This window comes from Cyrtonyx montezumae, unplaced genomic scaffold (genome assembly GCF_038088225.1).
Source record: "Cyrtonyx montezumae isolate F1298 unplaced genomic scaffold, pur_monq_1.0 scaffold_3, whole genome shotgun sequence".
Taxonomy (NCBI): domain Eukaryota; kingdom Metazoa; phylum Chordata; class Aves; order Galliformes; family Odontophoridae; genus Cyrtonyx; species Cyrtonyx montezumae.
This window is the reverse complement of record NW_027072034.1, coordinates 110476485-110501876: the sequence shown is the minus strand read 5'-3', so window position 1 is coordinate 110501876 and position 25392 is coordinate 110476485. Positions and strand designations below refer to the sequence as shown.

General features: G+C 52.3%; 2 protein-coding genes across 2 annotated transcripts; both read right to left on the bottom strand.

Annotated features, from left to right (window-relative positions):
• Nucleotides 1-10463: 10463 nt before the first annotated feature.
• TOB2 (transducer of ERBB2, 2) lies at nt 10464-14626 on the bottom strand. The gene is made up of 2 exons (XM_065742892.1): nt 14326-14626; nt 10464-11942 (listed from the first exon to the last, which is right to left on the bottom strand). Exon 2 carries the CDS (start codon nt 11854-11856, stop codon nt 10834-10836), a length of 1023 nt encoding a protein of 340 aa, XP_065598964.1. The 5' UTR covers nt 11857-11942; nt 14326-14626; the 3' UTR covers nt 10464-10833.
• A 4662-nt stretch (nt 14627-19288) lies between these two features.
• Nucleotides 19289-25358, bottom strand: PHF5A (PHD finger protein 5A). Its single transcript, XM_065742891.1, has 4 exons — nt 25087-25358; nt 24693-24716; nt 23029-23195; nt 19289-19993 (listed from the first exon to the last, which is right to left on the bottom strand). The coding sequence occupies exons 1-4, from the start codon at nt 25136-25138 to the stop codon at nt 19904-19906; spliced, it is 333 nt and encodes a 110-aa protein (XP_065598963.1). The 5' UTR covers nt 25139-25358; the 3' UTR covers nt 19289-19903.
• Nucleotides 25359-25392: the final 34 nt, after the last annotated feature.

The window sequence follows — 25392 nt, the reverse complement described above, 5'->3', positions numbered from 1 at the left end:
GTCGGCCATTTATGTTGGAAAGAGGTGTGTGTGTGTAGGGGGTATCCCCGGGAAATAGTTGCTAAAGGACAACACGGGACGAGCCACTCCTTCCCTCTGAAAAGGGAGGAAGCAGAAGAGCCGCGGGCCGCTGCCCCCGCCGCGGCCTGACCGCGGGCGCCCGGCCTGAGGCGGGCCCGCCAGTACTGCCAAATGGCGGCGGGGCGGTGTCATGGCCGCGGCCTGCCGCCAGGTGGCGCTGCGGCAGCGCGCTGCGCTGCGCGGGGAGCTCCTCCGGTCCTCGCGGCCGTGGCCCGGCAGCGGGCTGGGTGCCTGGGGGGCGTCCTGCCCGCCCCCTGCCCGGAGGAACCGCGGTAACCCTGTGCCTGCAGGAGGGAGCGACCTTTCTGAGGTTACAGGGAGAAGATGGGGAGGACGGGGCAAGTCGGGGAGATGGGACAGGATGATTTAGGGACGAGGAGGACAGGTTGAAGATGGGAGGTTCGGGGGAGGTGGGAAGGTGTAGGGCAGGAGGGCAGGGGAGGATGCTTCCTCTGGGTACCGCCACCCTGTGCTTGTCCCTCCGTGGTCGTTGGCCAGGGCCACCAGAAGTTGTGCCTGCGCCTGGACGGCCGCATGGCCCAGCTGGGGCTGCGGGAAGAGCTGGGGAAGGAGCGAGGGGGGATTTAAAAATAGTCCCCTTTGCGTTTCTGCAGCTGTCATTCTCGGCTCCGCACCCCGGCTCCTATTTGCACAGCGATGTACGTAATGGGAGACACGTGGGCACGGCCTCGGGCTGGCAGCGGGGACGGACGTGATATTTACCCGGCTCGGAGCCGGCAGCAGCCAGGGGCTGCCCAGCCGGCCGTGCTGCTCTTGGGAAAGGGCTTCGGGTCCCTTGCCGTGCTGGGCCTGGTCACTGTCCCATCTGTGCCTCCGGAGCATCCCAGAGTCGCAGATACTGCTGACTCGGGGCAATTCCTGAGCTAACGTGGCATGTACGGGCAGATCAGGAGGACAGAGCCTCCCAGCCTATCTCATTCCCCAAACACGTCCACCCCTCCCACCTTCTGGCCAGGAGCTGAGCCATATGTCTGCTCGCTGTAGGATCCTTTGCTCTTCCAGAGATCACCGGCTTTCACGCTATGTAAGCCGGCAGCCAGACTGCCTGGGGTGACGCGTGAGTCATTGCGGTGCAGTTATTTAAAGGCCGTCCTCTGAGTGCCAGCCACGTGCCTGCGCTGCGCAGGCTGTGCTGAAAGCGCCGGAGGGGCCTGGGGTTGACATGAGGAGGGACGGCCACAACAACTATGTCCAAACCCACAAACTCACCGCAGGAGGTGGCCGTGTCACTGCCCAGCGTTGGTCGCTGCGTGCAGTCCATTGGCCGCTGGCACTGAGCGGTGCTGTGCTTCTCCCGGAGCTGGAACAGGAGCCAGAACCTAATCCCGAAGCCTCAGGCAGCTGCGGGCTTCCAACAGCAGTTAGGAAATGGATGTTCTCACTCGTAAATATTTATGGCATATTCTAACTACTCCCTGATGTTTTCCATTAGGACTGACATCCCAGAGTGATGAGTAAGCCCCATGCAATGCCCTTCCTGGCACAGCATCACTCTGCTGGGCCCGCAGAGGAGCCTGCCTTGGGGATGAGGCTCTCTACCTGCTCCCTGCTGGCACCTCAGGGTTGTGGGGTTCAGCAAATGCTGGGGTTAGGCTGGGCCTTGCCTCTCCTGCCTTGCTGAGAAGTGGTGGGACCTTCAGACATCTGCTGTAGGACTCCTCATAGTGCCCTGGTACAGATCTGGCCCTGCATCTCCACGGGGACCTTCTCACCCCCTGAGCCCACACAGCGTAGCTTTTCTCACACAGCATTGCATAGAATCGTAGAATCATTAAGGTTGGAAAGACCGCTGAGGTCACCCAGTCCAACCATCAGCCCATGCTTGTGACCTCTCTAGACTATGTCCCTCTATGACACATGTACCCATCAAAGCATCACAAAGGTATCGGGGAAGATATTGGTGCTAATTGCTCATTAAGCATTTCCAGAAAAAGCCAGCCCTCCCACTCCTACGAACCACATTACAGCCCCAAACACAGCTTCCACCCAAGACCTTGGGCTCCAAGCCCATCTGCAGCAGAAATCTCCCTCCGCTGAGCCCTCCTACGCCGTTCTGCTGCTTGAGACCTCCGCTTCTTGTTGCTACAGCTGTAGAAGCAGGGCCTGACAGAGCAGGGGAGGGATCGGCGCTGCTCCAAGCACATGCTTTGTGCTCCAGCTTGATTTGCTCCAGGCCCTCAGCAGCTGCTGTTTATTGGATCTGCTCTCTGCTGCCAGAAGTCAGTGGGAGCCTCAGGACCTTCACTGCAGTGATGGATGTGCTCAGGGCAGTGCAGAGTCCATGCCGAGCCTGGTCCCAGCAAACAAACACCGAGCTGTTCTGTCATTGCCTTCATTCCACCCTCTGGAGAGGGCTTTGGACAGTGAGCAACAGTTGGAGAGTGATTTAGGGCATGAAGAATCCTAGAATCATAGAATGGTTTGGGGCTGGAAGGGACCATAAAGGCCACCCACTTCCAACCCCTTGCCATCACCCAGCGTCCCACCCATCATAGAGTTGTTCAAGGCCAGGTTGGATGGGGCCCTGGGCAGCCTGAAGATAGGGAATGCTCTGAAGCAAAGCCTGCAGGTGGGCAGCAGGCAGCCTGGTGCTGCACTCAGGTACAGTGACAGCCTGACACCTTGGCGGCGATGGCAGGAGAATTAAGCCCTGTGGTATTTTTGTAATAGCAGAGCTGTGAATCGCAGCTTCCCGGCTAAATTGCACTTGAGTAATGTTCTCATGACTTGACTATCTCCCCAACATTTTAATTAGTCATTTCTGTCTTCCCTCCCGCAACACGGTATAAGTACAAAATTATTGTTATTAGCACAAAATGGCTGCCCTCACGCCCACGTCCACACAGCTCTTTTCAAGATGGGGCTGTGTTTCACAGGTAATCTCCAAAGCATTTTTGGAGCCACTGGAGGAAAAAGCACCAATGTGGTAGAAACAGGCCTAGAAGTCATCCCTCTGTATTTGGCTGTGGTGAGGCTGCACCTCGAGTGCTGTGCTGAGTTCTGGACCCTCACTGCAAGAAAGACATGGAGGCCCTGGAGCCTGTCCAGAGAAGGGCAGTGGAGCTGCGAGGGGTGCTGAGGGAGCTGGGGTTGTTCAGTCTGGAGAGAAGTTGCTCAGAGGAGACCTCATCACTCTCTACAGCCTGAAAGGAAGTTGCGGTGAGGTGGGGTCAGCCTCTTCTCCCAGATAAAAGCGATAGGACAAGAGGGAATGGCCTCGTTGTGCCGGGGAGGCTCAGGTTGGATGTTAGGAAAGATTTCTTCTCAGAAAGAGTGGTGCTGGTTGGAACAGGCTGCCCAGGGAGGCGGTGGGGTCACCATCCCTGGAGGTGTTTAAGGAAAGGGTAGATGTAGCACTTAGTGACATGGTTTAGTGGGCACTATCAGTGGTAGGTGGGCAGATTGGACTAGATGATCTTGGTGGCCTTTTCCAACCTCAGTGATTCTATGAAATAACCTTTTTGCCCCTTTTTTCACAGCTCACATGGGGGCTGGCACCCCCTGAAGTCAACTAAGTTTGATACTGAGTAGAAGAGAGAGACACAGACACTAGAGAAGGATATCTGTGGCAGAGGTACAGGGCAGGAATTTGGCGATGCTAAGGCCTCTTGCCCCACTGAGTGCCCTTGGTTCCCCTCTGTCATCATGTTGCATCAGCATCCATGATGTGTCAATGCCCCATTGCCAATTGGCTTCTGATTAAACCCCTCTGGACTTTAATAAGATTTCCTCCTTCTCTAAACCAGTGGTCATGGATATGGTCACTCTGGTAATCCTGGGGTAATTTTGGACATCCTGGGAGGGGTGGCAGAGCCGAATGCAGCACCCTTCAAAGGCAGAAGGGTGTTTTGGAGACTTCCAACAAAGCAAGAATCCACCTTGCAAAACCCATTGTCCTGGGCGGTGAGTGGAGGCTGTTCCAAACAAGCCATCCATCCAGCTCCCCTCATCCCCAACCATGCAATCCTCACGTCTGCTGCCCGCTCTGTCATTAGCTCCTGGGCCACCGCCAGTGGCTGTGGCAACACCTGAGCTACTAATAGGGCAATTGCAGCAGTACTGACAGCACCAGGGAGCATGTGCCAGTGGAGCCGTGCGCTGCAGCACAGCCTCAGCTCCCACAGCCGTGTGCCATGCTGACATTGATACAAACACCACGTTGCTGCATGCAGGTGGCTGTGGCCAACTTCCCAAGTTTCCCTGGTGGGCACGTTCCCATCTGGCGAATGCTGGTATCCCTGGTGGCTTTATGTGTTCTCATAGCCAGAGAGCTGGGAAAAATTGCTGCAAGCTGCATGGGCTCTGACAGTAGGTACATGCAATGGCAAACATGGAATGCAGATGCATCCCTTTACTTCCCTCTCTGGCCTTCCTGGTGAGGAGCTCCTTCACTGGGAGGTGCTCCAGGCAGGAGCAGAGCTGGCTGTGCCCAAGGGCAGGAGGCTCTGGAGAGGCCCTGCAGCCTGCCTTGGCGAGTGAGATCCACCAAGTGACTGTTACTCCTGCAGTAGCAGTTGCCAATTCCCCTGCCAGCATCATTCCCCAAAAGCAGGAAGCTCAGCTCTCCAGCTGGCCCAAGCTCCTTGCATCTGGGCCTGGGTACAAGAAGGATGTGGAGCTGTTGGAGCAGGTGCAGAGGAGGTCACAAAGATGCTCAGAGGGCTGGAGCACCTTTCCTGCAAAGACAAGTTGAAGGAGCTGGGCTCATTCAGCCTGGAGAAGAGAAGGCTGTGGAGACACCTCCAGTACTTGAGGGGAGCTTATAAGCAGGAGGGGGAGTGACTTTTTACGTAGGCAGATAGCAATAAGACAGGAGGGAATGGCTTTAAACTAAAAGAGGAGAGACTTAGGTTAGGTGTTAGGAAGAAATTTTCTATGCAGAGTTCAGTGAGGCAGTGGCACAGCTGCCCAGAGAGCTGCGAAGTGCCCCATCTCTGGAGGTCCAAGGCCAGGTTGGATGGAGCCCTGGGCAGCTGAGCTGATGGGTGACAGCCCTGCCCACAACACAGGGTGGGACTGGGTGGGCTTTGAGGTCCCTTCCAACCCAGCCATCCTGTGATTCTGAGATTCTATGATTCTATTCTTCGTTCTTGAGGAGACAATCAGTGATGTATCTTTATCCAAGACAATATCTAGGGCGAGGTAAAGACTGCTTTGATCAAGCCAATGTTCAGGAACTCCTTCTCCATCAAGACACCTTGTTTCTGCCTTTGTGGCTCCACAATGATGATGGGCAGCTGCCTCCCGCCTTACGTGTGAGGTGCTAGCCTGGGGGAGGGCAGTTGTGCAACCTCAGGGGCCGCTGCCGGTGTTCTAGATGACAGTGTCCGGCCCTGACTACTTCTTGGCTATGCAGCTGTACTGGACGGGCAAGGGAAGGGTCCAGTCTGCACTGCCTGAGGAGGCTTTGCAGGTGGCTGCTGTGGTCCCTCTGTGACCTGGCATAACGAGTTCCTCCTGCTTTCCAGGAAAGTTGAGTGATGTGCAGCTGCTGGGGACATGTGGCACTCATACTGTGTCCCCAGGGCAGCCAGCACTTTGTACCCAAGCACTGCAGGGTGCAGAACACCCAGGCCAAGGTCAGCATGGGGCCACTGGGGTTTTCCCATCTTCTTCCTTTCCAAGGGAGGGGACAGGACAGACTCTGTCAATGGGAGGACAATGAGATGTAGTGAGTGGATTTCTCCTGCAGCAAATGCCGGTCTGGTGTAACTGCTGTGGAGCAGAAGTTGGTTAGATGTACTGTGCTCCACTTACTATGAAGCTGTTGAAGTCTTCTGTAGTCATCGGCTTCGGGAAGGTTTCCACCTATGGGCAGCACCAGTTGGTCAAAAAATTCATAGCGTGCATGGGGAAAATAATACTTCTCAGAGAGTACTTTGGAGAATGAAAATGATTCACTATAAGATTAAAAATTTACCAGATAGCTTTAATGGCCAAGTTTCTAGTCTAAAGGATTGTTGCTCCTTGGTGGATGCTTAGTGATGGCATGGCTGGGATGGATTTGCCATCTGTCCTCAGTGCGTCTCTATTTAGGACGAGAGATAATGGCCTTAAGTTGTGCCGAGGGAGGTTCAGATGGCTATGAGGAAAAATTCCTTCTCAGAAAGAGCAGTGCTGCAGTGGCACAGGCTGCACAGGGAGGTGGTGGGGTCACTGTCCCTGGAGGTGCTCCAGAACTGTGTGGATATGGCACTGAGGTCAGTGGGCACAGTGGGGGTCAGCTGGTGGTTGGACAAGGTGATCTTAGAGGTCTTTTCCAACCTTAATGACTCCACGATTCCATTCCTCAGCATCCTGTCCTTTCTACTTAGGGGACCATGAGAGGCACATGTGTACCAGAGTGCTCCGTGTGGAGCTGTATCCTTGGACCTGGGTACCTCTGTGACATTGCTGGTGGTGACAGCACTGCGACTTGGTGCTCATGTCCAGGTGGGAGCCGCCATGCTGGGAGGGCTGCAGCAGCACTGCCTATCGTCCCATTACCCACTGCCTCCTGTGGGTGGTGGCTTTTTCTGCTGAGAGCCACAGCTGCACCTTCTGCACGCACTTGCTGGCTGATTCACTCCAAGGAAAACTTTGCCCTCGGTGGAAACACCCTGTGGAGCGGGAGGGACGCGCTCCCTCACGGGGACCTACACCAACAGCATGGTTCCTGTGCCAAGTCAACAAAATCAAGCATAAAATAAAACTTGACAGGGTCCATGGTGGCTTCTTCAGTGCTGGGTGAGGAAGGTGAAAGTCCCCTAAGCCCTCCCACAGGCAAAACGTGAACGTGAATTATTTTGCAGAGGTCTCATTGCCCTCGCTCACTCCATGGCTACAGGAATACCTCACGTGTCCCTCCCAGCACGCGCTTGCCAGGATGGAGTCACTCTTGCTGTTGGCTACAGCCAACAGGCATTGGCCATCACACAAATTGGCTGTCTGCAGTTGGTACAGATAGGAAGCAGCATTCATGCTGGCAGGGGCTTTGCAGTGTTTTTCCATGTCCTGGTTCTGGCCCAGTGCAAGAGCCAGGGCACAGCAAGGCAGTATTTGTCCCCAGCCACAGCACAGCCCTGAGGCAGCGGGAGGTACTCTCGTGACCCAGCAAGGTTGGGTTGCTCCTGCTGGGCCTGTATTTGAAACACAGGCCACTGCTATCTTACAGCTGGCTTTCTCTGCTTGCATAGCACAGTGGTATCACCCCCTCCGTCTCCCGGTGATTGCAGGCTGAAAGAGATTTCACAAGCTGAAAAGTGCAGGGGTAAGCATGGTATATTCCCTACCCAAGCTGTCTCCTCCTTGAGTTGCCTGTCTGGTGACTCAAGTAGCAACTTTTCCTCTGTAGCAGCAGAGCTTCCTACAATGAGCATCTGAATGACACCTCCACACCCTCGCCTTGCTGAAACCACCCCCTGGCTCCAGCAGCTTAGCCCCACCTCGCTGCTGCATATTGCACCCCATTTGGGGATTGACCTGCTCAGTGCCCCAGCCAACACTCACACACCCTGCAGGGCAGGGGCAAAAACCAGGACCAAGGCCATGCCAAGCAGTCACCTTCATCCCTGCTCAGCTATCGGCTCTGAATTAACTGCAGGCCCTGCCCTACGGCCAAAAAAAGGGCCACGCTCCATCCCTCCCTGCAAGGCAAGGAGCAGGGGGGGGCAGAGCCACCCTTTTCCATTTCCAGAAACACAGTAAAGGGCGAGAGCCTGTGCACACTTCAGATAAATGATTACAAGGGGCTCGAGACACAAAGGGGAAAAAATAGCGTTGTTGCTTAGCACAGTGTGACCGTCACATGGAGAGCAGCGTGCCTGGCTCCTGGGGCTCACAAACCCAAGGGCAAAGAAGTGCCAGCTCTTCCACTTAGAAACTCAGAGCCAAGGGCTGCCCACTGCCACGACCTGCTGCAGGAAGCTGGCTATGGGGGCAGCCGGGCTGCATGAAGGGTCACAGGGCACTGCAGCTGAACCCCACTGGGAGGCAGAGCAGCCACTGCTGCTCCTGGGGAGCTGCACAAAGCTGGGCAGCACTGAGTGCACACAGCACAGCAGCACCTCCGTGAGCACATCCCGACAGACAGCAACACACAACCAGCAGTTATTATATCATGCTTTTAATACAAACTTAAAAAAATCTGGAACAATAGAAACTGTACAGATTTTGATCAACCTTTTTTTTTTCCTTTTTTTTTGTTGCCATTTGTTTTTTTTTTTTTAACTAAATCTCTAGACACGCCAACGTCCCGTTCCAAAATATTGCACAACGTTCTGAATACAAAACTCTTGATTGTATTCCTCCTTCTCTAAAGAAAAAAATAATTAAAAAAAAAGGAAAAAAAAAAAGAAAAAGAAAAAAAAGAAAGAAAAAAGCCATCAGCCCCCCTGGCTCCCCCCCTCCTCAGAAGCACCCCCTGTCTGGGAAAGGAACCACCAAAGCACACACAGATCCTCCACCCAGAGCCGTGCCGACCTTTCCCATTCATTCATTCACTCATTCTGCACAAGGCAACTTCCCATGCGCTGCTGGGAGTGGGGTGGGAGGGACAGGAGGAGGCCGAGCAGGGGGAGAAAGGAATCTTCATTGCCTTTGTTTGTTTCTTTTTTAAAGTTTTTTTTCTTTTTTCCTGAAAAAATATTTTTCTCTCTCCTCTTTTTTTTTTAAGAAAAAATCTTGAAAAGAAAAAAATTACAGTTTTTTTTCTTACGTTAGAAATATACATATATTATATATACCTCTCGCATTTTACAAATGTAGCAAATTACTCAATACAAACGGACATCAACGAAAAGAACACAAACCCATAAAAAATAAAAGTTAAAAAAGAAAAAAATAAACCCACCAAAAACCAAAAAAACAAGTCTCTCTTCTCTCCCTAAGAAACCAGGTAAATTAGTGCAGGTTTTAAAAAATAAAACTGAAGCTCAACACCTACATCCAAGACTAGAAAAGACCTGAAAAGGCCGCTAGCTTCCATCGCTGCCTGACGCTGGGGGAACGCTTCTGAAGCACACGTTTGATAAAGAGCTTGGTCCCTCCCTCCCCTCATACCACAGTTCCCAACGTGGCTATGGGGGCAAAGCAGCATCGAAGCTTCACATGCATGGGTTCAGTGCTCCCTGGCTCTCCCCGAAGGTCTGCTGTCCCACAGCAGCTACTGGCAGGTGGCACTGCCAACACTGGGGACAGTCACGAGTGGGGCCGTGGCAGTCAGTAGTGTGCTCCCAGGGAGAGGGTGGCAGTGGTAACATCTGTAAGTAGGTTAAAAACCAAACAGAATAGGCAAAGAAAGGAGCAGACATCTCAGCTGTTCCTGAGCAGCTTGCTCCAGCCTGGAAACCCGCAGGGCTGAGGCTATGGATGCCATTTTGGGAGAAGCCAAGTGAGCCTGCCCACCGTGCAGGTCATAGCCCGATGGCAGCAAGCAGCCTGCTGGGGGCCTGCCCCCGCCAGGATGGAGATGCTCCTCAAGGTGGTGGCAGTGATGCGCCCCCCCCCCCCCCCCCCACCAGACCCATCCCTGTCACCTCTGCAAGAGCTCACCGGCAACAACAGGAGGGCTGGCACACCTTCATCTCAGGACAAGGAGTGGGAAAAGCACATCCTAAACAGGGATGTCTCACAGGAGCACATTGGTTTGGCAGCCATGGGAGAAGTGGGTTTCAGAGGGTGCTCCAGAGACAACGTTTCAAGAGAACTAAATCCCGAGCCTGGGAGGCAGCAAAAAGCTCCTTTTTCTAAATGTCAAACTTCAAAAACTGGAGTCTCATCACTGTTTCTCTCCTCTCTGCACTCTTCCGTGCTTCCACTGCAGCCTCCAAGGAGGCTCCTTCACACCCAGGGGTCCTCCAGCCCCACCAGGGGACCCAGGCCCTGGCACAGAAGTGACCTGTAGACCACTTACCATCACTCAAGACAGCAGCTTCAACAACATAGCCCTTTCTCTTCCCCAAAATAGTGCTGCCTCTAACTACAAAAAAAAAAAAAAAAAATCCCTCTCCAAGATGAAGATAAATCCACAGCCAGTAACAAAGAGCTCAAACCTAGAACCAAAGGATCACGAGTGAATGCTCAGCCCTACAGATACGGTGTCCACCAGGCAGGGACAGGATCCAACAGCTCAGCACCACCTCCCCACACAGGGACAGGCCCTCAGCCTTCCCAAGCAGCAGGGCTGTCCTTCAAACCAACCCTGAAAGAGCACAGAAACACCCCTTGGCTGGTGCACTACAGGGACTGCAAGCAGTGCTGCCCTCCCATAGCTGGAGCTGAGGGGGTGCAGCAGGTGCTTCCCAGCTCACAGACAGAACTGGATGCTAGCCTGGAGCAACAACAGCACAACAGTCTGAGCCTCCAGGCACATGAGATGCACAGAGCAGTAACAGCAAAGCAAGCCCACCTCATCCTGCCCGCCCCTCCTACAGCCAAGTGGGAGGGCAAAGGGAGCATTGTGACCTACATCCATCCCGATCTGGGGCTGGGGAAGGGGGAACACAACCCAAAAGACCAGAGACTCGTTTGAAGAGTAAAAAAGTGAGTAGGAGAAAAAGCACAGGGACTGGAGTTAAAAAAACAAGTCAGTGCTTCAGGAGCATTGCCAGCACAGCGCAACAACACTGGGCTCTCTCTTTTTCCAAGAAGCTATAAGATTTGAATATTTTCTGTATATTTGTTTTCTCTTCCCGTGTTTTGTTGTTGTTCCCCCCCTCCCTCCCCCACCCGCAATGCTCTCCTTCCCTGCATTCAGTTGGCCAGGACGACGGGCTGGAAGGACTGGCTGGGATACTGCATGGCGTTCAGGTTGTAGCTGAGTCCTTCCACAAAGGGAGACTTCTCCAAGAAGAGGCTGTTGGTGCTGCCGCCGAAGACCTGAGCCATGTCGAAGGTGCTGCCTGTGCCAGCGTTGAACTGCGACGCTGGAGGGATACTGCTGGCCTGGCTCTCGCTGGCAACACCGTCGAAGAACAGGCTGCTGGCTCCTGGCGAGCCGCCGCTGTAAACGAACTCCTTGGCATTGGGGGAGAGCTGTGACTGCGGGGCTTGGCTCCCAGCGCTCCCGACAAAGTTCAGGGAGTGCATGGACAGGGAGAGGCCCTTGTGCTTCAGCAGGTTGGTGGTGGGCGACCTGACCATCCGCGGCTGCTGCGCAGCCCCTGCACCGCCACCTCCTCCTCCGGCCCCTCCGCCTTTCTTCATCTTGGTGGAGCCAAATTTAGTAGCAGCAAACGTGGCGGTGGTGAAGGTGATGGGCTGGGCAGAGCGAGGGATGAAGGTGGGGCTCGGTGACTGGCCGAAAGAGGGGGATGGAGAGTTGGACAGCGAGTTGTCCTGGCTGCCGATGGGGACGAATACCTGGGCATCAGGGTTGAAGCTGCTCTTGATTTCTTTGTCCAGCTCAGCGGCGCTGCAGCCCTCACTGTCATCCAGGTACAGGACCTTAACGGAGCCCTTCTCACCGATCTGGTAAGAGACCTCGAAAGGATCAATCCAGACGCTCAGTTCTTCTGGTACGTTGGCACGCACATCCTCCACAGCCAGCCCGCTCCGCTTGGCCGCCAGCTCCACTACCGGGTCCACCGTCTCCCCAATATGAACACAGCGGTAGCCTGAGCCCTTCAGAGGCTTCTCTGGGTACCAGTGACCCTCATATTTCTTCTTCAGCAGGCGCTCTAGCTCCTCACCGAACAGGTCCGCCCGCCTCCGAGGAAGCTTGTTGTACAGGTATGAGATGATGAAGTTAAGAGCAACTTTAATCTCCAGATGCATACTCCCTTCACAGCAAGCAAGTCAGGGCAGTGTATTAAAAGAGACAAAATGACACACACATAGACAAGATTTGGCTCCAAGCAGACCTAGAAAAAGAAAGAAAAGGTTGGATGAAGGTGAGATAACACAGCAATTCTTCACCTACTGCAATAAATAGCCACAGTTTCATTAACAGAAGCAAAACAAGCAGTGATGCTCACTAGGCGTCACCCCAGATTTCCTGGTGCTGCTGGGGAACAGCCTCCCTGGTCCTGTGCAGGAGAAATAGGAGCATAGCTGCTCCCCACACACAGCTACATGCCGTGTTCCCATCTCGCTGCCAAAAGCAGGCAGGCCAACCGCCTGCTGTGGCAGAGCTATTTCAGCCAACACGCCTCACTACGCCCTGGCACCCGGATGCTTCCAGCACAGCTCCCTGCAGCCGCCTCTCTGAGCACACGAGCACCACCTGGAAGCCTCGTGACTCGCTCGGCAGCTCTGCAAGGACCCATCTGGAGATGGCTCTCCTTGAGAGGCCAGGAGCACCACATCCTACAGGCACAAGCAGGAAGATAAGGAACAAGGGAGGGTGCTGAGGCACCAGCTGCCAGGCCATGTTTACTCTCCGCTGTCTGTCAGGCATGTAGATATCTTATTAAGTGTACCCAGTTGAGGCTCAGACTAGCCGCAAGCCTGAAATCCCAGCTTAATTCAGATGGGGGCAGGAAATGCATGCAGGGTCACAAGACGCACACATGCCACCAGCCACATCCCCTCTCCTGGTGCAGAGAGAGGGTGAGTGCTGCCAGAGCCAGGTACTGAATAAAAACTGGAACTGCTCGACAGAGACTGAAGTAATCCTTTCTCTCCTCCAACCCACCCAAGGAAGTCTTCGAAACTGAGAGAACCCACAAAAGCACAGTGTAAAACCACAACGCTTGGCTCTCCCATTACACTCAGATTTGGGAATAGTGTTTACCTACGTACAAACCCCCCAGGTAGATGTGCACCGTGTGCTGTCACCCACTCAGAGCAAACGCATCCCACAGATATCTAACGAGGAAGCATGCTTCCAGCAGCCTACACTCCTCTCTGCAGGCAAGCAGAATATCCAGTTTTTAATTGGCAGCTTCGTCAGAGGCTGCTCAGCCTTCAGCTACCCTCACCTTGCTCAAGCAGCCACACCACACTCAGCTCCCTTCCTAACATGGGCTGCGGGGATGCTCTCATGCACTGCCCAGCGGTGTTTATGACCTGGGCCAATTATCTGGGGGCGGGGATGAGGCACAAACCTCAGCTGTCAGCATTCCCCTGAAAAAGCAGGGGCCCGGCAGCACAGCCCCACACCCAGGCTGGGAGGAACTGCCCAGACTTGTTGGCTTGGGCTGGCTGAGTGGACAAGTTGGATTCAATAAGCACATTTTAAGAAAACCCTCAATTATTTTTAGGCTTTAAAACAAACAGGTAGATTCTACATTTTCCTTCCGCGTGAGTCTGAGTTAAAGGAGGCTCAGTTTAAGGATTACGGGAACCAACAGCAAAACCCACAGCCCGAGCCTGCTGTTGGCCGGAGGAATCCCCTTCGGGTTTAACTCAGCAACATGAGAAACCACAGGAACGAGACCAGTGCCCGACCAAGAACAGACGAAGGCCAAAGAAGAACTGAGAAAGCAGAGCTTCCAGCAGGCTGCAAGAAGCCATTTCAAGAAGGCAGAAGCTGAGACAGAGTCCTGTGCAGAGAGAGGGGCACCGAGCAGAGCCCTGGAGCAGCACAGTGAGCGACAGAGCCGAGATTACAGGCAGAGAACGGAGGGTCCCCCACCCACAGCACGGAACCGCAATCACAGCTCTGCACACCGCCGCCCCTCCCCCCCCCGCTCCCCCAGGGCCGGCTGCCCCCGCGTTACGGCCGCCATGACCGCCCAGCCCTCGTGCCGCCTCCCGCCGCGCGGCACGCCGGGAGCTGCAGTTCGCCGCCGCCCCCCCGTGCCGCCCAGCTCTCCGTGACCTACTTCCCCCTCAGAACTACGGCTCCCGGCACGCCCCGCGCGCGGCCCCGCGCACCGCCCCGGAGCCGCCCCGGTGGGGCAGGGAGAAAAATTTTCCACGACACATGCGCGATGCGTCGCCGCCCGCCCCGGAGCAACGCCCCGAAGCCGGGGACCGCCGGGCAGCCGCCCCCCTCCTTCCCCCTGTCAAGAGAAGCGGGTGGGGGTTGAGAAAGGGGGGGGAGGCGAGGCGGCCCCCCTCTCGGGCCGAGGGGCGGCCTCACAAGGACAGAACCGGGTCTGACCTCCACCCCCAGCGGCAAAGGGCAGCCCCGAGCCGACGGCGGAGCCCTCCCGGCCCCTCCACCCCGGGGTAGAGCCGGCGGCGGCTTTGTTGAGCGCGGCCGGGCAGAGCCTCCCAGTCCCGTTACAGACTCACGGAATGCCCCGGGACGCCGCTCGCCGGCCCAACCCGTCAGGCCGAGCCCTCCGCCCCACTCACTGTGTCCTCTGAGGGGGCCGGGGGAGCCCGGTCGCTGCGTGCCGCTCTCTGCCCCGTCCCTCGCTTCTCTCTCCAAGCGCCGAGCGCTGCGCTCCCTCCGCGGGGCGGGCCCGAGGGTGGCGTCGCGGCTGTAGGGCCGAAGGTGCTGAGGGACGCCTGGAGCCGTGGGTTCGAATCCCGCCGCCGCCTCGCCAGCCACCGGCCTGGAGCCGCCCGAGCCCTGGCCCCGAGTGAACCAACTCACGGCAAACTTTCACCCTTAGCAACCCCGCGCACGGATCCGCGCTCCCGCCCCGCGTGATGCGGCCGCGGAGGGGCGGGCCGGGACTACTTCCCCTCCCATCCCCTCCCCTTCAGCTCCTTTGCCTTCAGCACCGCCCGGCGCGCTGAGCCGGCGGGGGGTGGGGGAGATGAGAGGGGGGGGGAGGAGGCAATTCCTTATTTATTTATCTATCTATTTATTCATTCTTCTATTTATTTATTTTATTTCCTTCTGCTTTATTTATTTATTTTCTATTTACACTTTTTTTTTTTTTTTACCCCGTGCAGAGGGGCAAGGAAGGGGCGGGGGGAGGCGGCTGGTCCGACGCTTTCCCCGATACGAACCGCTCGGGGCCCCCCACTCTTCCCCCCCTCCAGCATCCCTCGTCTCTCTCATCCTCCCCCCGGCCTCACTGAGCGGCACACACGCGGACCTGGCGCTGCATCCCAGGCACCGGAGGATTCCTCCCCCCGCCCCACCGCCCGTGGACTATTTGTTCATCGTGTGCCTGTGCGCCTCCGCGCATAGGGCCGGCCAGGCCGCGGCGGAGGCGAGCCGCAAGGTGCGCCGACGGCGGCGGCGGTGTGCTAAAAATAACCGAGGCTGTTAGCAACAGCCTCCCCATTGGTCGGCCGGGACCGGCAGCACGTTCGGATTGGAACGCCGCCTCAGCCAATGAGATGAAGGGGGTGTGCGCGCGGGGCGGGGCCGGGCGCGGCGCAGGGTCTGCCGGGTGCTGTAGTTCTCAGGACAGCCGGGCTCTCAGCGCCTGGTTGTGAAGGAGTCCCGAGGCACGTCCCATTGCGTAGTGGCATTTCTTTTGTAATAGCATCTTCTCAGTACACAGCCGCACGTGCAAACGTTTCTTTCATTGTTTATTTTCAGAAGGGTCAGAGACCACCAGAGCTGTTCCCTGTCCCCTGGCCAAAGAACTTTCCCTTACAACTCTCCAACACCAAATACTGAGTTCCTTTCCTGCCCTGCACCCACAGAGATCCTCAGTATCTTTCCAGGCTTTGCTTATCTTGCCTCAATCATGAACCCTTCACCATAGAACAGAAAAATTAAAGCTGGAAAGGACCATTAAGACCATTCAGTCCAATGGTCAGCCCATTCCCACCATGTCCACTGACCACATTCTCACTGCCACATCCACATGGTTCAGGAGCACCTCCAGGCTCCACCACCTCCCTGGGCAGCCTGTGCCACTGCAGCACCACTCTTTTGGAGAAGAAATTCTTCCTTATATCAAACCTTGAACCACTCCTGAAGTCTCAAGGACCTGCAATCTCCCCTGAAATCTCAGGGACCTGATGTTTGCCATGGAAAGGGGCTGCTTTTGGAGCCAGCCAGCAACACACAGTTAAAGCAGTCCTTTCTAAAATAAATAAATAAATAAAGACAACCAACAAAAAGCAAACCAACTTTGGAGTATTTCTCTTATTTAGGGAAAGGGGGAGAAAAAAAACAGGAAGATTGTGAGGAGCTGTTGCGAGCAGCTTTATATTCATCACTTGGAGCTTAACAGGAACTCAGCTACAAAAGAACTCCCTAACAATCCCTTACTTGGCTGGAAACAAAGTCACGCTGTCAGCCAGCGATCAGGAAATTAAAACGATGGCACTATTTTTAGCATCGTTAAGAAAAATGGCAATTACATTTCTAAAATTCTATTGTTGTTTTAATTATGTGTTACTAAGAGGGTGTTACACATTAGGACTCCGTAAGATATTTGCATCTTGACCACACTCCTGTAATTACCCGGCCACGTTGGCCCACGTGCATGCAGAGGAATCCTGTCCCTGTATCCGCTCCTGCACTCCCTGTCCTGTGGTGTTATGTCAAAGCAGAGCCATCGAGTCACGCACTCAGAGGACAGGAACGGCCCAGCCGCAGGGGCAGGGTAAGTCCTGCTGGGCTCATCAGTGCTGAGGAAGGGCAGCCAGGTTGTAATCAGCGTAATTAACACTGCCATACCCTGAATCCTCTTTACATTCAAGTCACATGACAACCTCAAGGAAGTGGATTTCTTTTTCCTGCTATTGAAATAGGCAAAACATCTCCAGCTGATCTCCATGATGAGAAAGCAACATCTCTGCAGGTAAGGTTTCTGAAAGCAGGATTTCACCCTAGCACTGGGAAAGCTCAAAGGTAGGCTTGAGGCATCTGTCAGCCCTCAGCATTTTTTAAAGGTCATGTTCCAGGCTCAAGGGCATTGTCAATGCCCTCAATTAGACGATTCAATGATGGGAGGCACATTGGAGAGCTACTGCTGAGCTCAGAACTGAGCTGTGACACGGTGGCTGGCCTTTGGTCGGAAGGGGTGTGTAGGGAACATCCCTGTTTCACAAGGCAGCGATGCCTTGTTAGTACTGGCAACAGAAGCCAATTACCTAATAGGCCAAGAGTTCCCATGTTTCTCCTCCCCCTCTGTGTAAACATTTAAAATAAAAGGATTTTTTACTTATTACATAACATCCATTTGGGGAATAAAGGAAAAAAAAAGCACTAACTCTACATAGAAAAGTAAGAGCAGGAAGACCTTCTGCCCCATGCACTCAGCACCACGGGTGTTCAGTCCCATGGGAGAGGCAGCATCCCTCCCACCTGTCCTTGCTCTTCTGCCTGCAGCCAGAGAACCCCAGAACCACCTGCAAAGGGGACACCTAGGCCGGTGATGCCTCTCCAGAGCCTGACAGCACACAGCAGAATACTTTTTGTCTCATTCCCTCTTTCCCCACCCCGTTTGCTCTGATGGGAAATCTACTGGTAAAGCACAATTTCAATGAGTGTCATTCTGTTGATCAAATACCATGCTTTCCTGGTGGTCCCATGCAAGTATCATTCACTGGTGAACATAAATTTTTGCCATGCAAGCAAAGCTGAGTTTTTCTGGTTACCCAACTGTATCTGTTACCCTTGTCTGAATAAGCAGCTCCGGGGCAATGTCCCATCCGTGCTCTGAAAGTACCAGAAAGGCAGTGGCACTGAACTGATCTGAGCAGCAGCAGCATTTGGCATTCTCCCCAGAGCTGTCTGAGCAAACAAGGCAAAGGGAAAAGCACCCGTCCCTCCCTCTCTCCACCTGCCCAGTGACTCAGAACAACTAGAAATGGCAGCTTTGCTCTTCCTGCTGCCAAATGCGGACCGATACACCCAGCAGAGCAAGGGCAGCAGGAGTGCCAAGGAAGTAAGTGTGCTCAGCCCTTTTTGGGGTGGGGGGAAGGGATGAGGGCTCTCAGATCTCTATAGCAACCTCTAGTTAAATGGTCAGAAACAAGGGCTGCTCCAAAATTAGATCTTCCAGGGTACCCTGCACCAGAGGCAGTAACTCTAAGAAAAAAAGAAATTCAAACTTCATTTCCCACTGGCTTCACTGAATGACTTTTCTCATCTAAGAAAATTGAGGAGAAAAAAAAGAAAGCAGAAAAGATAAGCAGCAACCTCCTGCATTCCTTATGTGATAATCCAGGCAGCCTGACTGAGAGTAAGTGATAAATTCTGGTTGAAATGATAAAGTTCCAGGTACAAAAAAAAATCTTCATGTCATGCACTGGTTTTGAAGAAATACAAAATTTAACACAGCTGATAATGGCTTTGACATGAGCTTCCCAGCCAGAAACAAGAGACAGCCACACACTGAGGAAGAAATACTTAGGGAGTGGGTTTGCTGGAAGCAGAAAACTGGTTTGCACTGAGTATATTGGCAAATGGCATCCACATTAGTAAAAATTTACCAGAAGCTGTGTAAGGGAACTAAGGTGCAGGGAAGAAGACGTACAGATGTTCTCAGGAATGCAAAAAGATTGGAAGAGAAAAACAGACAGAATTAATTGCTGGGGGAGAGAGAAGCAGCTGAGATAGCTGCAGGACCACTCACAGCTAGAGCCAGCTACAGCAGGAAGAAATGACTTTTATGGGAAAGAAGACCACAACTTGTCTGCTTGTTTTTTCTTATCTGAAATACCTAAATGGCTACAGCAGGCAGAAGAGGCGTTTAAGTCAGAGAGGAGCTGGAGGAATCAGTACTAGCTGCAGGGGAATAACTGAAATCCCAGAAGGTGCCTTATACAGACAGTGACTGCCCTAACTGTAGTACACGCTGTGCTCCATGAGCACCTTAAGGACACCATGGGGCACGGTACAGCCCTAATTTAACCACGCGGGCACACATGCAGTTATCCCCCTGCGTAAAGGCACCCGTTTGCAGATCTCTGCTGAGCAAACAGACCGCTTTTAGCCTGCGCTGGTATTTGACAAACAAGCAGCCTCTGGTTTTCAGCATGCATGCAGCTAATAGCCTATCGCACAATAGTCGGTTTCCAGTTACAGCAGGGAAGGCTTTAACTTATTCACAAGAACAGGATAGCGAGTCAAATAGCTTAGTAGGTTTTAGAAAGGGATTGGATGTTTGCATGGTGAAACAACATCCACAGCCGTTTTAGCTAGGATAAGGGTTACAAGCTCAGCGATCCTCATGCTACGGGACAAAATGATCAGTGGCTGGGATCACACGCACACAAAAGCAATAGCCATTCCCTGAAGCTCCTTGCAGCAAGGTCACATGGCCATAAGCAGACAGTGTCGGAAACCTGATAACCCATTGTACAGTTCTAGCTGGGCTAATCCTCTGTGTCCCCAGAAAGCTCCAGAGAGGCTAGGCACAGAATGAACCAGAGAGAAATCCTTCTGTTACACAAAAAAATAAAAAAACAAGAGAAGAAGCTTTATTGGTATGCATCCTACAGGAATGGTTACAGAAAGGGCCTTGGATTAATCTGTCAAAGAAAACATGGAACAGCTGCGCTCTCCCTAGGAAAGCACCAGCCGTGAACGGCGCTAGGTTTTTTTTACAAAACAGGGCAGCATGGAAATATACTGGAGGAAGGGACGGGGAGCAGACACACAGGACTGGCTTTCTGTGCTTCAGTATCAATGTATGGGGGGATTTCTAACAGCTGACAGGAGACCTGGTAAGAAGGGAAGCAGAGCATTTCTCCACACCAGCAATGACACTCGGTTTTTACCGAGCCAGTCTCCTCCATATGCAAATGATTGCCCACTAGGATTTTTTTTTAGCTAGCTGAGACAGCTACTACAGCAAAGCAGCTGAAAAAGCAAGAGCCAATCCTCATTTGCCCTTTCTGATAGTCAGTTCTGGCCAGGTTACAGTCCCCTCTCAGCCGCAAGTATATTACTGAATTTGTACTGCTTTAGAAAACATAACCAGCTGGTTTTCAATAATAGTTAAAGTCCAGAGATGTTCCAAGACCCTCTTGCCAACCTGACAGGAGGTGCAACTGTGAACAGACAGGATCACCTCTTCTTGAATCCGTACTTTTTCCTTTCATAGAAGAGATCTGTCTTGGAACTGCCCAGGTTGACAATCTTAGGGCAACCATCTCTCTGCAAAAAGAAAAGAGAACGTGAGGTGGGAGTTAAGCAAACAGAACGCCATCATCACACACACAGTTCCACGATGCTCGCCCTAGGTCCCTCTCTCCCCACACTGTCTTCAACACACATTTCAGACACCTGTGTAGGCAAACTGCTCTCAAACTCTGGTTACTATCAGCAAGAGGAAGAAGGCTGGATGCCTTTTTAACATCACTCTAGGACATTTTCCTTCTCAGGGTGAAGATGGAAAACAGCTCGTATAACAGTTCAGTGAAAAGGATGCTTGGTGCATCAAGACTGGATTCTTTCTAAATTAGGATACAGAGGATTTACAAGGCTCAGAGGAATAACCTTTCCCCTCCTTAGCCACGAAGAATCTTGTTGCTTTAGATGTCACTAAGCCATTCTTGTGTTTAGAGACCCCTCTCAGCTGCAACAGCAAAAGTGAATCTCGGATTTCCTGCAGGCTGGATTGATTACTTCAGAGACCATGTGGTCATCTTGGGAAAGGATAGCTATTCAGAGCAGATATATGGATTAAGATCTTGTACTGCAGTAGAAGGTGTGTTAAAAACAAAACAAAAGCAAGAAGGGGAGCAGGAGAGCCCCATCTCAGAGGTATAGCTGCAAACACAAATGAGAGACGTGCACCTCTCTGCAAACCATGGAACATTTGTCAGTGAGCCACCTGAGCCCAGCATCTGTATAACTCTTGAGGGTAAAATGTTGTGGCTAGCAACAGCATCTGAGGGGGCCCAACAGGCAGAGGACACGTGTCCTTGACTGCTGCATAAGGCTGAGTGGATTACATTTAGAAAGCCTCTGGGCAGATGTCAGCCACTGCAGAAACTGCACCCAAGCTGTGCTCCCAATACTGGCTCTTGCACAGGAGAAGTGACCTGCTGGGAAGGGTCTGCAGTAAAAGTAATGAGAGGAGGGAAATCACCTGCCACAACCTATTTCCAGCTACTGTCTTGTTATTCAACTTGGAACCTCAGCAGCAGGACTCTTCCAAGCTTTGCCTCCCACGAACCAGGGTGCCTGTGACAATCTTGACAGCATTATTGCAGGTCTCTGCTCATTCTTCCACCCCCTCACAAGGAGGTACAATATCAGCATGCTCCTGTTCCCCAAGAAAGGATTATATTTTGCAGCTCATATCTGTACTGGATGGAAAGGCAGATCTTGGTCCTTACCCACAGACAGAACCGAGCTGACACAATACCTCAATTCATCTCTTCAGGAAGGCACAAACCAAGACTAACCAGACCCTTTGTGTTCTGCCTAGGAGCCTCCACCTCCATCATTTTAGGATCTGATTTCTCGCTTCCTGATCCTTTTCAGTCTTTCTCTGAGGATGAAGGAAGATCAAGTGTTGTGACTGAAACCTTGGGGTGGTAGAGCTTCAGGTGCAGAGCTGCATCCATCTGCTTTTCCTATTCCATTCAGGTCAGCAACAGCTATTGTAATTGCGATGCGTACCACCTTTGGCTGTTCTTGCTCTGAGCACTCTAAAGCTGAGCCAGCTCTGTTCAATCCTGCAAGTCAGTCTTGTCACTTGCTCTTTCAGATCTGCAAATTCACATCTGCAATAGTTCCTAATACGAGTGTTTGCTGGTACAGTGGAATGGTCTTCACCTATAGCAGGTTTTATCAAAATACAATTCTGATTTGCTATTCTGCTCCCCCAGCTCTATATTATTTATAATCGTCCATTCCAGAGCAGCGAGCTGTTTCAGATCTGAACCTACAGGTAAGACTAGATTATGAAAAACACCTGTTAAAAATCAACATGAATTGATACAAATAAAGCCACATGTTTTACTGATGAACTGTCTGCAGAACCAAGGCAGTTGGCTTGACAAGTCAACAAAACTACTGCTTCTCACAGCACTTCTAAATGTAGGAGGCAGCACCACCACACCACCAAAAGCATTCCTATCCACATATACTAAGAAAGATCGTGGTCCTGTCAGATCTACTGACTGAATTCAGACAGGGGTTTGCCCCACAAGACCTCTAGAGAAAATACAGGTGCTGCAGAAATTTAAAGCAGAAACTCAGTTGGCTGAGCACATTCCTCTACATCAAACAGAACTGTTTGTCAGCATGCTTGGCTGACATCGGGGTGTGCTGAGGTGGTGTTTGCAAAGGATCCAGCCTAAAACCACACAACCCTTAGCAGATACTCTCCATCAGGTCCTTATTCTGGCACACTACAACTGTGAGCATCATGTCCTTGCATGTCCCTACGGTCTTCCTACTACTTCAGTGGCAGCTCTTTGCGACTTGCACTCACTGTGATGGATATTAACGAATACCTAGAGTGTAAACATCTGCCTTGTTGCATAGGCACAGCAGCTGTCTTTCAGAAAGAGATTAAACAGCACTGATAACAGAAATCAGATTAGCAGAAAAAGAGGTGTTTACAATATAAGCCATTCCAGACAAGAATTAAAAAAATTCTCACCCCATTGAAATTATACAAGAAATGCTAAGCTTGTAAGAGACAATTAGTGGAGCAAGGACAAAGGGCACTAATAGCTAACTTTGTCTGTAACAAAGATAAACATAGGTGGTGATTTTGTAGGCCTTCTGGTACCATACACGCCAGTGTCGTGATCATACCATGTATGGTATGACCACAGACTCAGTGAGGAGCTGATGCTGCCTTTGCAGTGTCTGAATACCTCTGCTGCTGATAAAACTTAGGCTGAGAGATCTAGTAAGATAAAAGCTGAAAGTGCTAACAAGCAGCATGTGGAGGAAAGTGAACTGTGAGTATGCACTGTGAAGCAGTCAAGGATCCTTTGGGACGCAGAATCAGGGCACTGCTGGATATCTCAAAATGCTCCACAAATACCAGGAACCAACAACAGAAAAAGAAAAGTGCAAGGTAATGAAAACCAGTACCAGTTCTTGGAGTAGAAGCCAAGCATCCGATGTCCTAACACTGATGTCACTAGCTCTAAGTCCCTTTAAAGATAAGCATAGCTATTAAACAAAGACATAAGCAATTCTACAGGAGACGGGTGACAACGTACATCTTTTTCCTGGATGGTGCACTCCTTGCAGTAGTAGGCATCAGACACCCCTGGGCCCCCACAGATCACGCAGCGCCCTTGGTATGAGCCGTAGTTACATTCATCACATATGCGCACCAGGGTGCAGGGCCGCACGTACGAGTCACAGATCACACATTTGCCATCACCTGCAAATACAGCAGTCTTTGGTTACAGAATGTCCCTTTCTCCACCCCAAATAAAAAGAGGAAAAGCCCTGTGGACAAAGAACTTGTCTGTATGCTCAAAGTCAATGCGGTTAGACTGCAGAACTTTATCTTACTGGCACAAGGTGCAACCCTGAATTTGCACGCACACTTCAGAGGAACAAGGGCCAACGGCCTGCCATATCTGAGCTGTTTTGCACACTCATGGAAGAAAACCATGGGCATTTCTTCTGTGACTAGCTAACACTGCTCATATCATACCATTATTGTTACTCCACAAACTTCCTTTAATGTTTCATTTGTGGAGAAATCCCAGACGGACAGGACTAGAGTCCTTACCTACGCTGCAGCCGCATAAGCTTCTCCCAGACAGCCATATCAACAAAAGTCTGGTGTTACTATCCTCAAAGGGATGGGATACGAGATTGTATTTGTGGTCCTTTTAATCCTTCACCCGTGAGAAGGCCAAAGAAAGAGCAAAGAGCCACTTCACAGAGTTGCTCCTGCTTTCTCACAAGGAACCGAGTGAAATTCAAGCACTCTTTTCATACAGGCAAACAGCCATCAGATGCCATTGACAAACCCTGCTGTGCTTGCCCTGATCCAAAACACTGACCTCCAGATGAAAGGCTTCATATCTTATTACCAGTTCCCAAGGCATTTAATCCCAACTCCCGCAAACAGCTCATTTAACCTGCTCTTAAATCTCTGTCCTGACTACCCTCAGCTACTACCACAGGGAATCTGTTTAACTTCTGTGTACTCCCAAAAACAATTTTGTTGTTTCAGACTGCGTTTCTCCTCACTCTGCTTGTTTTTACCATTTTCTGGAGCCCAGAAATAGCTGGCTTACTTCTACTGAGCACCTGCAAGGATCTAATGACTGACTGCTTTTTCTTTTCTGCTATAGATAAGCACAAGCACAGAACTGTAGGGGTTGGAAAGGATCTCTGGGGATCATGAAGTCCAACACCCTTGTCAAAGTAGGCTCCCCGCAGTAGGTTGCACAGATATTTGACTCTGCACATTAATCTCCTGTAGCTTCAGACAGCACTTTTTTTCCTGTCTGTTTCACATCTATTAGATGAAGAGGACCTTTCTCAAGCAGCAGTCACATTCCAAAAACGTGTTTTTCTTCTCTTCAGAAATCATCAGGCTGATCGCTCTGCATTCCAGACTGAGAGATTCCTTGTAACCAAGAACTCATGGTAGTTGCAAACACTGAAACTGCTGCAGCATACCCTCCAGAATGGCATGCCCCGTGTCTCTGTGAGCACGGGCTGCGAGCACTCACCGACTCACACTTGCTCCGTACACCAATACACAGGTGACTCCTCCCATCCTAAGGTGCAGTTAGCCACCGTTTGTTTTTTTTCTTCATGCCACCAAGTCAACAACAGAGCAAAAAGAGAAACCAAGCTCTAGGCTCTTACCACCACGCTGGGTTCCCAAATAACTACACACAGAAGATATACTTACATTTTTCACAAAGTCTTCCAATTGCTGCGGGAAGAGAAAGAATTTAGATATGTTACTCGAGGCAGAAGTGAAAGAACGTAAAGAAACAGAGGCTGGAGCATGACATAATTACCGCGGGCAGCGAGTAGGCTTTAGAAAAGAGAACGGGGACACAGAACAGGAATACAAAGCCATGCCTGCCCTCTGGGCACACCCACCCGGACCAGAACACGGCTTCCGACCAACGGCACCCACCGGCAATAAGGAAACCCGCATCCCCGCGCAGCCAAAGCCCCGTCCCCGAGCTGGGGAGCCCCACAAACGCCGAGCTCCGAGGGCCGGGGGAAGAGCGGCCCCTAACGGCCCCCGACCCCGCAGCCGATGGGCGGAGGGCCGAGGCCGCGCCGGCACTCACCTACGCCCGCTTGCTTGCGGCAGAAGATGAGGTCCGGATGGTGCTTGGCCATGGCGCCGTCGACACCGCTCTACGCTCTGCCGCGCTGCGCCGGTCCTGGCAGGGGTGTGGAGAGAGTCTGCAAAAGCGACGCTTTGAGAGGAAACGCCGACCCGAAACCGAGCACCGCGTAGCGCAGAAAACTCAACTCGCCACGTAGCTCCCATCAACCTGTGGGACAGCGATATTCTCACCCGGAGGCCACCACTCTCTCCACCCGTACATCCCTGCCAGGACCCGCTCGGCCCCCGCCCCGCGGCGCCCCCC